Consider the following 14,755-nt stretch of genomic DNA (forward strand, 5'->3'; position numbering starts at 1 on the left):
AAAGAAGATTGAAACTCGCCGATGCGGACAAAAAACATGCCGGTAGCTTTATCTCGACGAAGACTTGAACCTGGGCAATCGTCAGTGCAACTTGCGACATGGACAGGCGACCAACAACAGGTCTTCGTCGACCCCTAAGTCGTAAAATAAACAAGTGCCAGAGCGAGGCCTCCAATGGTCGCTCTTCCTGAGAAAGTGATTGCCAACTTATTTGGCCGGAGAAAAAACTTTAACTACCACGTTTATCAAAACAAAGAAAAAAGTCTCTCTCTCCTTTCCGTTCATCTCATTCTCCATTATTGCTTCAAAGACCAAGAAGCTCCTCTTCCCTCTTGACTCTGCAAAAAACCCAGAACAAGAAGCAGAGAAAAGCGTCCTCTGCAGATCTTGGGAAGTGCGTTTCAGTTCTTCGGAGCATTCTTGGTGACCCATCAAAGTTTTAGATGTTCTTGGCTTGTTTGGTCTGTGAAGAAAGAAAGAACCAGAAATGTCCATTGACTTGGCAGGAACTGCTGTGGATACGGCATTCGGCGAGCTGTTCTCTCTCGTTAAGGAGATAGTGATAACCATCGCAGCGTTTGCTCCCCAGCTCAAGCAGATCCAATCCACCTTGATTAAGATAGACCCAATCATCCAGCAATGGGATGAGTACAACAGTCGGCTGGACTGTAGTCCAAAAGAGATAGCTCCGGTCAAGGAACTCTTCATCAGAGGCAAACTACTGGTCGAGAAATGCTCAAGGATACACCGATTCAACTTTTGCAAGAAGTATTCGCACTCGAACAAACTGACCGACTTCGATGCAGAAGTACAAAGGGAGTTTCAAATTTACCTGCCGCTGGTGACTGTGATTTCTAGCAAGGCGACATCGCTAAACGTGAAAGAGACCGGGAAGGACGTGAGGGAGATGATGGGAGACGTGAAGGAGACCGGGGGAGAAGTGAAGGAGATCAAGGGAGACCTGAAGGAGACGGGGGGAGACGTGAAGGAGATAAAGGGAGAGGTGAAGGAGACCGGAGTAGACGTGAGGGAGATGAAGGGAGACTTGAAGGAGCTCAAGCATTTGATAATTTCCTTGCAAGTGAACGGGGCACCACATAGTGTGCTTGAGCTTTTGGGCGACCTTGCGGTCCCTAAGGCACCCGATTGCATTGTCGGGTCGGCGGTGGAGGCATCCTTGAGGGAGCTCAAGGGGTGGTTGCTAGAGGAGGGAATGTCTGTGATGGTCGTGACCGCCCCGGGCGGGTGTGGGAAGAGTACTCTGCTTACGAAATTGTGTCATGATGCGGCAATCAAAGGTATGTGTGATTATTATTTGGATTGATCTTGAACTTAAGAAAGTAGGGATGAATTTATTGAATTGATCCTTGCCAATTGGTCACCTCTAATAATCATTTGATTAGCCATTTATGTGTGTAGGAGCTGTTGCCTGAACCCTGTCCCACTTGTGCACATATTGGAATGTATGAATCCCATTACCTTTTCTCTCTGTCAAGCAATACAGTGTCTTGAAGATGTTAATGTTTTCACAAAGATTTGCTTCGGTTTTATGAAGATGGATGTTTCATCGAGCGAAACAATCTTTTTCTCATAGTTTATTTTCGGGTTCTATATTATGTCCAATCAGATAGATCTTTCCCAAGCTTTTAGATATGCAGTAACTGGCATCTGATTGTGCTGAGTGCCTTTCTTAATAAGTTGAACCCTCCTCTTCACACGCCATACTATTCGCACTCACTTTTTCTGCTATGCGGTATCTACTTAGCTCTGTTTCTTATCCTACCGAATTCAATAAACTAGAAGTATCATGGCAAATTTTCGTACTCTTTGCAAGGGATAGGAGTCAGACTTACCGTGATTTGCATATAGGAAAATTCAAGAACAAGATCATGTTCGTCCGTGTCTCGAAGAAGCCCAACGTGATAGACATTGTCCGGAAGATGATCCGGCATAACGGTTTCGAGGTACCTGCGATTGAAACAGAAGACCATGCAGTTCAGTGCTTGCAGCAACTGCTCATCAGAATAGGACAGGATCCTGTGTTGCTGGTGTTGGACGATGTCTGGGCCGACTCGCAATCCATAATCGAGAAATTTGTCTTCAAGGAGATCAAACATTACAAGATTGTGGTGACATCAAGATATGAATTTCCTAATGTTGGTCTTGTGCATCACCTGAACCCGCTGCCTCCTGGGGAAGCCCTGGAACTTTTTCGTCAATCTGTCACTGTTGATGGTAGATGCTTGGTTGAACCAGGTGATGAGCTGTGGGATAAGGTATCCTCTTGCTTGTGTGCATCCATTATGGGATTTCTTATGGTCATCGAAACTGAGTTAATTTTTTCTTTAAAGAAAATGTTTTATGAAACCAACCTGCTTATTCTTACTTTGATCTCTCTTTCATCAAGTTACCGTAATCGTTTCTGTTTTCTTTTTCCATGTGGCAGATAGTGAATCGCTGTAAGGGGTTGCCATTGGCTCTTACAGTCATCGCCAAGTCTCTCCGAGGAATGGATCGTGCGTTCTGGGAAACAAAGCTTCTTGATTGGTCCTCTTCGGGTTTGGACAATGACATTCTAGATTGCCTCAAAAAGAGCTTGGATGACTTGGATGGTGACCCTTCGATGAAGGAACGTTTCATGGACCTCGCCTCATTTCCAGAGGATCGCAAGATCCCCGCCACCGCCCTCATTGATATGTGGGTGGAATTGTACAAGCTAGATTTCGATGGTGTGCGTGCCATTGCGGACCTCAATAAACTCGTTTACAGGAACCTAGCTGATCTCATAGTCACCAGGTATGGCTCTGAAGTTCGTTTTGTTCTCTCACTCTTAACTTTTATAGTTTTCTACTGCTCTAAGAATACCTTAACACACTTTCCTGTTTCCACACCACAATTACTGCACCTGACCTTCAGCTATGGTGTGTTCCGCACTGTGAAGGTAAAATGGATTATACAAACGCCTGTTAAGAACATTGCTATCTCCTGGCATGATTTCTTAAACGTGGGAAGGATCAAATGTTTTTCATTACTAGTAAATTGGTATCATCAAATGCCTTGCATTAGATTATAGCACAAGAAACTCGAGCGCAAATGCTTATATCCAAATGTTTGATTGCATACATACAGGACAGATTCAAGTGAGGACGAGGACAAATGTTACAGCAGCCACTATGCTATGCAGCATGATCTGCTCAGAGAGCTGGCTATCATGGAGTGTGACCGAGGGGAAGTGGAGGAGAGAGAGAGACTTATTCTGGACTTAACCGAAGATAATTCTTCCGATTGGTGGAGCGAGCAAAAGCAACCGACTCTTCGCGCTCGTCTAGTGTCCATCCACACAGGTTGAGAACTCTGTCTCTGTCTCTGTCTCTCTCTCTCAATGACCTGTGGGGAAAAATTTCTGTTGGTTGGCAGTTAGGCTACCTTTTAACCTTCTGTGTTCATAATGCAGATGGAACATTCTCAATACCCTGGCCAAATCTGCAATTGCCTGAAGCTGCGGCTCTTGTCTTGAACTTCGAGACCAACATGCAAACCAAAACTTATGCTTTGCCGGAATTCATTGAGAAAGCAGATAAGCTCAAGGCCCTGATAGTAACAAACTACAGCTTCTTTCCAGCTGAGCTGCGCAATTTCCATGTCCTTGGGTCCAGTTTAACGAGGATCAGGCTCGAACGCATCATGGTTCCTCTCCTGAGCATGGGAAAGCTACGACTGCACAATCTGCAAAAGATATCCTTTTTCATGTGTGACATCAGTCAGGCTTCGACGTCGGACGACGCCAAAATCTCCGATGCAATCCCAAACTTGGTGGAGCTTGACTTCGACTATTGCGACGATCTTAAGACATTACCTGATGGCATCTGTGAGATAAAGCCTCTGAAGAAGCTTAGCATCACAAACTGCCATAACTTGTCTGCACTCCCTGAACAGATTGGGGAATCAGCGTCCCTCGAAGTTGTCAGGCTTAACTCCTGCACAAGCTTGTTGCGGTTACCGGACTCGATCGGAACCCTAAAAAAATTGATCTCTCTCAATATATCGGATTGCCTGAGCCTGAGCACTTTGCCCAATCAAATTGGTAATCTGGTCAATCTCAAGAGGATGAACATGAGAGGATGTCTGAGGTTGTCTGTACTGCCACGGTCGATCGTGAAGCTGAGGAACCTGAGGAAGGTGGTTTGTGACAAAGAAAAAGAAGTCATGTGGGAGCCTCTCAAGAGCAGTCTCAATGGCTTGAATATAATAGCGTCCGAAGAAGAGGCTAACTTAGATTGGCTAGACGATTGAAAATAGGACCATGCGATGTTGTCCGAATTTTTTCTCAATGTGAAACGTTGTCTTTTTTTTTTGGTAAGGTGTGAAACGTTGTCTTTGAATTATCCTTTTTTTTTTATATGGATGGCGAGGCATCGCTGAGTGGACCAAATAAAATATGAGTAGTGCCACATCATTTACTTAATATGTCTGAGTCAGAATTTTTTTTCCTTTTATTTTCTCTTCTTTCCATTTATTTATTACTTCTTCCTCTTCCTTCTACTACCGCCAACAACGCCGCTGCAAACCATAACCACCATCGCGTCCCTACCGTCACCGTCGTCGCCAACACCTAACACGCGCCGCCTTACCTCCATGACCACTTCAGCATAGCCTTCTCTCTTTTTGACCACAAGATTCTCTCTATCTCTCAAATCTGAAGAGCAAACTCAGATCCGTGCCACTGCAACCTCGTATTTGAGGTCGTGGCAGCCTTAAATTGGAAGTCGCGACTGAGGCTTATTAAGGTTCGGATTATTTACCTAATTTTTTGTAAATTCCTCAACAGGAAATGACTTTAGTTGTCCCAAATTATTTTTATAGGATCCCTATCTTTATCATTAAGTCATCCACTTGGGCCATCTGATGTCCCTCCACTCTCTGGATGGACCTTTTTGACTAGGAATAGTTGATTAATATAGCAATTGGAAGGGCTTCGGTTTCATAACTTATTCAAAAAAATAAAGGGTGGTGAAAGTAATATATCCAATTAAATTTTAATTTGGCCAGTCATGATGTTGGGTCCTTAAGTTGGGTCGTGACGTGTCATATCTATTTAAAATAAAAAACCAGTCCTCGAAATTAAGCACAAATTGAATAATTTGGAATCATCCATGTACCGCACTAGCTTCCAAAGAAGCATCTTACTAGTTAGCCGATTATTGATGACCCCTTAGCGTGATCGTTTTGCTTTTACTTAATCACTATTGCCGAGTCTTGTGGGACATGGACAAACAAATGGCAAAAGTAAAATTAAAACATCTGAAAGAAATTTCTCGTCCTTCGTATGAACTTCGATTGTATTATTGTTCCTTCTAGATGGATTCGAGCGTCGTTGATTGGTTTCTGGTGTGAAAGGAAGAAGAGGAAGGTGTGAGGAAGAAAACTGTAAAACTTCATGCTCATGAGCAGACGAAAGTTTCTGCGTAGGTTCCAAGCGAAAAGGCAACGTCGCTGAGAATAATGTCATTAAAGGCTTTCTAATGTTTCTGTTCCAATGTAACAGTATCATCGCCATTCAACTTTAGCAGGGGAAAGAAAGTTTGCAACTTGCAAGACAAGTTTGAAACAAACCTCTTTTTTTCAGAGGTGGCAGCAATTCCATAATCACTTTTGCCTTGTTCCCATCAACTTCTTTTCTTTTCCCCCTTTGATGCGTCAAGAATGCCAAGAAATTGTCCGGAGTTACCTGAAATGCACATTTTAGAGAGTTCATTTTTAAAGCGTAAATTTTTCATCTTATTGAAGCGTTGTTCGAGCTTAATGAGATGACACACCTAGTTGAATTCTACCGCTAGAGCATCTACTCATACCTCTATGAAGTTTCTAAGCATTCTAGGACGCTATTACTTGAACACACTTAACGTTGAAGTTTCAATTGTAAATGGTATCAACACTTTGAAAGGCACAAATTGTGAATTAAAATTTCATGTGTTTAATTAAGGAACACACTGGAACATACTCTCATGTTCGGCGTGCGATTCTATTCATTCTTACCCTGTTCACTATCCTAAATGCCTGCTAGGATCAACTTCTTGTTCAGGCCCTATCGCTTTGGCAACAATCCAAAGTCAAAACAGATCAAGCCGAAAAGCCAATCAATTAATCCAAGACTCCGCGGGCAACGGATGCTCGTATTATAAATAAAAATTAATTTCAAAAGAATAACTACTTTCACAAAAACTAATTTCAGCTTTCCAAACACCGATACTATATAAGATCGGCTAAAATAATATCATGTCCTCCAAGAAGATCTACATGGCCGAATAAGCTGAGTTATAGAATCGATTGAAATAGATCTACACCGATATTCATGTTTTGAAAATACAAAAGTACATATGGCACGCAGAGTCATTTACGAGTGGAAAATTACCAAAAAAATCTTAAACTTTTTGCATTTATACTTATTCAGCCTATTCGGCCAATTTTGACCGGAATATGTTGATTGTTTGTTTTTTTCTTTTCATTCTCTTTCCTTTTTTTTCCTTTCCTTCTTTCTCCTGCTAGTCATGGACCTCGGCGATCAACCAGAGTCAAAAGCCGATATCGTCGACCTTTTATGCCCTCAATCATGTTACTTTCTACATTTTGTTCCTTACTTGCCTTTTATTACTGCTTTTGATGTGTTTGTTTCCGTTCTTTTATGTCATTCCCTGGATTGTGTTTTCTTATTTCGTTTAGCCTAATTTTTTTTTTTTTTGGTCGAAATTTAGCCTAGTTGACCACGCATTAGGATCATAATAAACACAAAAAGAATCGCATGGACAAAAACTGGACTAGACTTTTAAAATTCATAATTGGATAAAAGACTGAATGTGACACTTAGTTAACAAATCAATCAAGTTAGAGTACCGAAAGAGCATTACTTTAAACAACTAGTGTAACCTAGTCCCCAACTCTAACTCTCTAATTGCGTCGGAAGTGAGGTATTCTCTTGTATCTCACTTAGCTCCTAACTAGCCCCCCAAAAGGCTAGTGGCCACTCCAAATTAGGATAGACATTAATAGATAGATAAGAAATGAACCTCCCAACTTGATGCAAGATAAGGTTTTAGGAGAATTCGCACCAATTAGGAACTGTTGGTCCGCTCCCCTCGTTTTAGGAGGGTCACCAAAAAAATCAAGAGGATAGAAGCATTCAAGCAAAAAGCATCCATTTATTCGGTTTGCCAAAAATAAGTGATCAAACAATAAAATATACAAAATAAGGAAACAAATTAAACATCGAATTTATGTGGTTCGGTTGACGGGACCTATTCCACAGGAAGAGCAACATATAATTTTTTTATAGATCAAGCGATACAACATGTTTCACAACTATACTTGAATCACTCAAACACTCTAAGTATTTTCCAACCCCAATTACACCTAAAAATTCATCCAATGCTTATCCCTCACAATTACTCACAATGTTATCTCGCAATCTCACGAGAAAATACTTAAATCATAACACAAATTTTTTGCAACTTCAAACAATCTGGATGTAATTTACAAGTACATTGCACAATTGATTGTCGGCAGAAAAACACCTAGAGTGCCAATATTTGTGTACAGCGCTCACTTTAGTGCCAATATTTTTTTTTATCACTTAAGTGCCACGTCGGAGAAAAAATGATCACCTAAGTGCTAATTCCGGCCAAAAATGATTATTTGAGTGTTAATTCCGGCCAAACAGTACACGTGGCATTTTTTACTAATTTTTTAATATTACGTGTCAATTTTTTTAAAAAAATCAACACCCGTGGATGCCACGTGGACTTTTCAACATTAAAATAGTTAATTTTTTTAAGAAATTAAAATTAAATAGAAAAATAGCCTTAAAAATTCAAAAAAAATGAAAAAAAAAAATTGATACTGAATATCACACAAAGATGTATTGGTTCTTACTCCTAAAAATTTTTTGCTAGAAAAGTTTGCTATCCCTTTGCTGGCCTCTCTAAAAAATAGTTAAGCTTAATCAAATTTAATAGAAAAATAGCCTGAAAAATTCAAAAAAAAATAATAATAAAAATAATAAAGGTAAGCATGAGATGCAGCGGCGAAGGCTGTGAGCCCTCGTTGCCGCCGCCCCACCATCGCCGGCAATGGCCAGCGAGGGGTAGGGGATGCCCAAGGGGGGTTGCCAAGCCAAGGGCTCGCTAGGGTCCGCGAGGCCAGGTGCGGCCGACCTCGCCAAACCCTAGCGAGCCCTTGGTGGGGGTCGCCGACCCCCGATGACCCCCCTCGGCCATGTCCCACCCCTCGCCAGCCATTACCGGTGATGGCGGCAAGGGTTGTGAGCCCTCGCCGCTGCAACAAAAGGCTCCATCCTTTTTTTTTTAACTGTTTCTATTTTTTTTAGTTTTTAGCTTATTAGGTGGAATTTCTTATTATTTTTTGGCTTTTTATTATTGCTTATTAGGATCTCCCACAAGCCATATGTGCGCCACGCATGATTTTCGGCAAGCCACGTCAGACTTGGCACCGAAATAATCGTTTTTCAAAAAAATTGGCACTTAAGTGATATAAAAAAAATATTTGCACTAAAGTGAGCGTCGTACACAAATATTGGCATTCCGGATGTTCTTCCGCCATTGATTGTCACAACCAAAACTCATCTTGGGATGTTTTAGAGTGTAATTCGAGAAGATGAAAACTCTTGGATATTCTTCATGAAGAAGACTCACTTGTTATAGTAGAAAACTTACTCAAATTAGGAATTCAACTCCAACTAGAATTTGGATAAGTATTTTTTTCGAACTCAAACTCAAGATATATTGTCAATAATCTTCATATTAGCCCGACGTCTAAGCCAAGTCACAATTGCTTCGTCGGAACATTAACTTCAATGGTACTCTTCCACAACTTCTAAGGGGTTCAACCACCACATAGATCTTCCAAGTCGAAGTCATACTCAAACTTTGCTATAATTGTGGACCTCATTAGAGCACCAACTCCGCTTGCACCTTTAGTTACTCCACAAAGACTTTTTTTTTTTTTTTTGGTAAAGGCACAAAGATTTTTATTAACCACCTCCTCAACCACAAATAAAGTAGGACCACAGTTGCATCTATATCTATCAAGAGATTGAACATGCAACTTGTTAAATTCAACATTCACAGCAATTGTTAGCTCTACAGTCTCTACTTTGCTACAAGCATACATATCAATTACCATGCTAGCACCCACTAGCTCAAGAGTTTCTAGTTTCAACTCCACCTGGAGCTGAAAAGTGTCTAGATATGCATGAATGTTGCCACAATCACTCCTACCAAGAAATATGGGAGACTTATTAGATATAATTTCTCTTCTCATAACAAGTAAATTTAATTATGGGTGCCACAACCAATAATCTCGCTCACTTTGTGCATAGCTTAAGAATATAAACTTTCTTTACCTTCGATCGAGTTTATCATCGGTTACTCGAACATAACAGTCAAACCAAATATTCTAAGAATAGAATAATCATTACCTTACCCGACCATACTTCATCGGTAGTTCAACATCCGATTATAGCTAGTGGGGCTCACTCACGAGGTCGCTCGTCGTACTAAGCATATTAATCGAAAATTCCCTAGTCATACCAACACTAAAGCATTTTATAGGTCGTCTCCAAAAATATTTTGCTCATCAACTCTGCAACCTATTATGGTTCACTGGCACTAGTACATGTGTCGGCGCCTTCCTTCAAGCAAAAGTCATTTAGCAACTCCGAGTAGAGTTACATGCTATTGCTAGTTCGCACATGCTTTACTGTCTTTCCAATCTCATTTTCATCAAAGCTCTTGTCTAATTGTGATAACAACATCAAATTTGTATCTCAGCACAAATATCTAGGTCTTCCTCGAGTAGTCATCCACAACTATTAGCAAAATTTGTCATTTCGGCACATTTCCTTGAGGGAAATCATGCCAGCATGTGACCATCCAAGTCAAACAACTCTATAATCTTCATGATCTCTCCGTGATCCACACCGAATTGCACTTTCTACTATTTGTTTAATTATATATATAAGAGTCGGATATCTTGTTTAGGGTTAATTAGACTTACCTACGGTTCAAGTAGCATTTATTTGTCATGCTCTAATTTCTTCGCTTCTCCAAAAAGGGAGAAAAGTCTATACTAATCTAGTGATTGGGGTGTTAATGGTTCGATTCGATTTGATTTTTTAAGAAAATAGAACCGAACCGAACCATTAGGGTGTAACCTTGAACTGGATAGAATCTCGCCTTGAATCGGATATAAATTGATCAACAAATCCAGTTTGGATTGGTTTGGTTTTCGATTTTCCTTTTCTGAATTTTATTTTTATTTTTCCTTTTTCTTTTCTTTTTTTTCTTTGTCTGTTCAAATTCGACGGAGCTACCAGCATTGATCGAGGCCGGCGACCCCAAGGTGAGGGCCAACTAGGGTCACCGGCCCCTGTCTTGTGCAATAGCCGGTGAGGGCTGCGAAGCCCTCACCGACTCTAGCCAAGTGGTCGCGGCCCCTCCTTGAGGTTAACAGGGGTCGCCGGCCCTTAGCCAGTGATCGGCAACCGACAAATTGAAATGATGATTATTTTTCAATTACCTGAATCGAAAATCAAATTGAACTGAAATGTACAAATTTTCAGATCGCTTTGGTTCGGTTTGGTTGTTCGGTTTTGATACCCTTATTAGCGACAGATTTATGAAGGATTGTGTCAATGAGGGCAACAAATTAATAGGCCAAAGACGGGGCGATGCTCGTCATAACAAAATTTAAGATTTGGGATTTTAGAAAATCGAGTAAGAAATAATAAAAAAATCAGGGGAACGAAATTCACAATAAAAATCGTATAAACTATTTTTTTTTTCACTTTTGGTTAAGGATAATTACATAGAAAGATATGCTTAAGAGATTGTTAATGTCGACGACATCTTTCACTGGCATCTCTCGCACCTCTTCTATATTTGGGACATCTTTAACTAACTTAGGTTTTCAGTGTTAGCAACCTTTGTGTCTTAGTATCTCTAAAGCATAGAAAGTCAGAAGCAGGGAAAATTGGAGAATCTTGTAATTCAGATTGCAGCTCTATAACATTAACTCGTGTTCACTTAAGTGAAGATCCTGATCCTATAATTAGCTCAAATGCATTAAACTCCATACCTCAGTCCCTTCCTCTCAAGAAAAATTGTCAAAAAAGTCATAAACTTATTGCAATTTAATTCCAAACTATTTGCATTTATGTTAATTCAGTCCTTCCAGTGAACTTTGGCCGGCCAGCGCTGATATAGATGCCGACCGACAACGATGTAGATAATTTTAAATAACGTTTTAATATTTTTCTAATCATTTTTTCTTTTCTCCCTCTCCTTTTTCTTTTTTTTTTCCTTCCTCTAGCTAGTTGCCGACCGGCAAGGTAGACCTCGGCAGCCACTAGCGGGAGCGAGCCTTGTCAGCATTGGGCAAGGTGGAGCTCGCCCTTGCCAAGCTTGATTTGAGCGACACGGCAGTAAGCAATAGATTCCCCCTCCTTTCGTCCTGTTCTTCTTCATGCAATGGATCTACATGGAGGAGGAGGAGAGAGAAACCATGAGAGATAAAATGAAAAAAAGAAAGAGAAAGAAAAGAAAAAGGAGAAAAAAATTGAAAGAAGTGTTGAATTATTATTATAATTTGTACACGTAAGCGTCGGCGTCAACGCTAGCTGGTTTCCACATTAACACCGGCCAAAATCGGTCGGATGGATTGAATTAATATAAATGAAAAATGTGTAGGATTAAATTGGAATTAAAAAAAAATTTAAAACTGAATTGGCACAAATACAAAAATTTAGAACTGAATTGTCAAAGTAAAAAAATTTAGGACAGCCTTGACAAAAATATAATAAATTTAAGACTTTTTCGACAAATTTTCACTTCTCCTCGTAATAAACTTAGAGCCAAATTTATTAGATAATAAAATTCAGATGTTTCAAATTTAAGCGAAGTTTGAGATCCGTACGCGACAAGATTCCTCCCGATCGAAAAAAACATATTTTTTTAGTTCTATGTAGACACGAGGAGACATGCTGACCACAACATAAATGTAAAAATCGATGCACGACATCTAAAGCAAATTTATTTCAATCCATGTACTCTACGTACTGAGATAAAAATTTCCAGATTCCAATGAAATGTTAGACAGGAAAATAATTTCCCACGATATTCTCTATTATAAAAAAAAATTTGTTTTTCACTGGTACATAAATAATAAGTGCAGGAGGGCTTTTCAGACCTTCCGACCGTGGAGGGACAAAAGGGCAAAACAAAATAACAAAGCAGATTAAAGGAAAACATTTGATCCGTTGGAGGGGGTAGCCAACAGTTTCGGGAGGATTTGAACCCGACGTGAATCGAACACGCAACCTTCTGATCTGGAGTCAGACGCGCTACCATTGCGCCACGGATCCGACGACGTTGTCACTCGACATACTTTTATATACTCATTGTCTTTATAGACGTGAATCCTACAAGCTGTAATTTAATTTGCAGCAACGATTTCATGCCGAATCTGAACCCTTACAAACCCCCTCGACACGATCCTGTCAACACACTTTTTTGATTCAACGAGCCATGAAGTGAATCTACTTTGCTGAAAGCATCCCCTGTTTTGTGAAAAGCTAGTTGAATCTACTCGGCCTTCTTCTCTTTCGTCTCCTCTTTCGCCTGAAACCTGCGCTTAATATTCCTGACAACCTTCTCGTCCACCCTTTCGTAGAGTCGCCTCGACCGTGTCTTCATCTTCTCTCGGAGCTGCGTTATCTTATCCTCGTGCCTCACGTACAGAGGAGGTACTGTCATGCCCGAAACTACAGCTGCGACAATCAGTGCGATTCGAATTAGTTGCAACTTGTAGGATAGTTTATTCACAAGCAATGAAAACTATGAACGAAGGTTCATTGAAGTCATCGTTTTGGGTAGTGGAAAAGAATCAAAAAGAAGTTCATCGATCGGTTACCTATATAGACCAGAGTCAGCAAGTCGAGGTAGGCTCCAATCTCGGAGAGCACCCACAAGCCGGCGACCACGCCAGCAAACGTGAACCAGTCTCTCTCGGCACCCACCCTGAATATCCATCTAATGCCTTCTTCGGCCCACGCTCGGACGGCTTTCGCCGTCTCCATCGCCGTTCGCTCCGAGATCTCCATGCTCAGCAACTCCGGTTCTTCTCTGCAAAGTCCCCAGAATTGATATGTCTTATAAAGGGTCAAGATTTTTGTGTTCAACTCGTGGAATTTGGGTTCTTGATTGATGAGGAAGGAGCTTTTATTAATTACTTTCCGAGAAGCCTCAAGGCGGTGCCCCACAGGAAGAGGGAGGTGACCACGAAGATGGATGCCCAGGAAGCGAGAGTGACGAAGTTGAACTGATAAACCTCCATGACCACCCAAGTCGCTGTTGCCATGGTAAGCACCATCAAGCTCAGCTTCTTCCTCCTCCATAGGAACGTGTCCCTCACAACATCTGCAACATATTAGTGGGCATGTCTCAGAGAGAGAGAGAGAGAGAGAGAGAGAGAGAGAGAGAGAGAGAGAGAGAGAGAGAGAGAGAGAGAGAGAGAGGGGTTGTCAATGAAATTACAGAGACGGTCACCTGAAGTGGACGGGACTGGAGTTTGTGAATATTGAGGAGTGTTAGACATGGGAGAAAAAACTTTCCTGTGAAGCTCGAGGCTCAAGGAGAAGATGTTCTTTCGGTTGGACCCTATGTGGGATTTGAAGAGGTTGGGGGAGTGATGAGCATAATAGATGGATTGGAACGAGGGTCAACGCGTGTGAGGGGGTTGAAGGCAACGTGGAGTCCATGCATCCCTTGTCGCAGGTAACTCATGAAGAAGGCACCTGTCGCTTGTGACTTCTGTACAAAGTGACGTTCTTCCCTTAGGTTTTCTGTCCCTTATAGAACGCTTCCTATTGCATACATTGAAAACTCTGCGAATTTCCCAAATGACCATATGGTTCTTTACGAGGAATGTGCTTTGTGTTGGCATGATCATCTCGTGCATTAATGGAGTTTTTGTTGGAGTACAACGTTAGTATTAAACTATTGGAATATTCTTATGAGTGATGGTTTTTTATCTACCGTATGATTAACAATATATTGTAAGTCACAAAAAATAAATAATACATACTTAAGAATTATTGTGAAATATACTATTTCAAAAATTTGTGACCCACAATATACACACATGATTGCTTGTGAGCATGATCTATTTATTAATCCAAATAGAGTTTCACTACAATCTCCATGCAGTGCAAATATATAATTTAATGCTTAAAGTTAAGAAAAATGAATTATCTAACCTAAAAAGGAGAAAATATTTTCTTGAAATAATTTTCCTTTATCATGAAATTTTTCCCAAAATAGGCACAATCTTATATTTATGTATGTGAGATTTTGTGGGACCACACATTATCTGGTCTTTTATTTTTTTTTCCCTAGTGCTAGGAATAGACAAAATAGTGAGTTGGAAATATTTGAACTCAATATCTCTTGCTTTGATATCATATGAAATTTTGTGAGACCACTGTCAATTGTTCTAAAAAAATTAAGTTGTTAGATGAATGCATGATTTAACATTAATATACTCTAAAAATGTAGTTCTCTCTAAATATTTGCTTTTATGTTGAACATTCTTGTTCCCTCACAAATTTATTTCGTGTATGAGGCTGCCAGTTTTTCGATTCTACATTTGTTTTTTTGTCTGATTTACATGTAATCTCATATGACCC

The 14,755-nt window shown here is 40.4% G+C and overlaps 2 protein-coding genes and 1 non-coding gene across 5 annotated transcripts; 1 reads left to right on the forward strand and 2 right to left on the reverse strand.

Annotated features, from left to right (window-relative positions):
• Positions 1 to 209: 209 nt before the first annotated feature.
• Positions 210 to 4,296, forward strand: LOC125312482 (probable disease resistance protein At5g66900). Of its 3 annotated transcripts, none has more exons than XM_048272350.1 (6): positions 210 to 1,048; positions 1,097 to 1,298; positions 1,870 to 2,276; positions 2,447 to 2,796; positions 3,130 to 3,344; positions 3,455 to 4,296. In XM_048272350.1, exons 1-6 carry the CDS (start codon positions 488 to 490, stop codon positions 4,291 to 4,293), a joined length of 2,574 nt encoding a protein of 857 aa, XP_048128307.1. In that variant the 5' UTR covers positions 210 to 487; the 3' UTR covers positions 4,294 to 4,296. The 3 variants fall into 3 exon arrangements, with proteins under 3 accessions (XP_048128307.1, XP_030538808.2, XP_048128308.1); XM_048272351.1 differs by having other exon boundaries at positions 211 to 964; XM_030682948.2 differs by having other exon boundaries at positions 210 to 1,298.
• An 8,065-nt stretch (positions 4,297 to 12,361) lies between these two features.
• On the reverse strand, positions 12,362 to 12,433 carry TRNAW-CCA. Its single transcript has one exon. It is a non-coding gene; the product is annotated as a tRNA-Trp (tRNA).
• Positions 12,434 to 12,522: 89 nt separating this feature from the next.
• Positions 12,523 to 13,760, reverse strand: LOC115746946 (reticulon-like protein B13). Its single transcript, XM_048272355.1, has 4 exons — positions 13,617 to 13,760; positions 13,301 to 13,487; positions 12,982 to 13,193; positions 12,523 to 12,838 (listed from the first exon to the last, which is right to left on the reverse strand). The coding sequence occupies exons 1-4, from the start codon at positions 13,663 to 13,665 to the stop codon at positions 12,654 to 12,656; spliced, it is 633 nt and encodes a 210-aa protein (XP_048128312.1). The 5' UTR covers positions 13,666 to 13,760; the 3' UTR covers positions 12,523 to 12,653.
• Between the last annotated feature and the right edge of the window lie 995 nt (positions 13,761 to 14,755).

This window comes from Rhodamnia argentea, chromosome 11 (assembly GCF_020921035.1).
Source record: "Rhodamnia argentea isolate NSW1041297 chromosome 11, ASM2092103v1, whole genome shotgun sequence".
NCBI classification, from domain to species: Eukaryota; Viridiplantae; Streptophyta; class Magnoliopsida; order Myrtales; family Myrtaceae; genus Rhodamnia; species Rhodamnia argentea.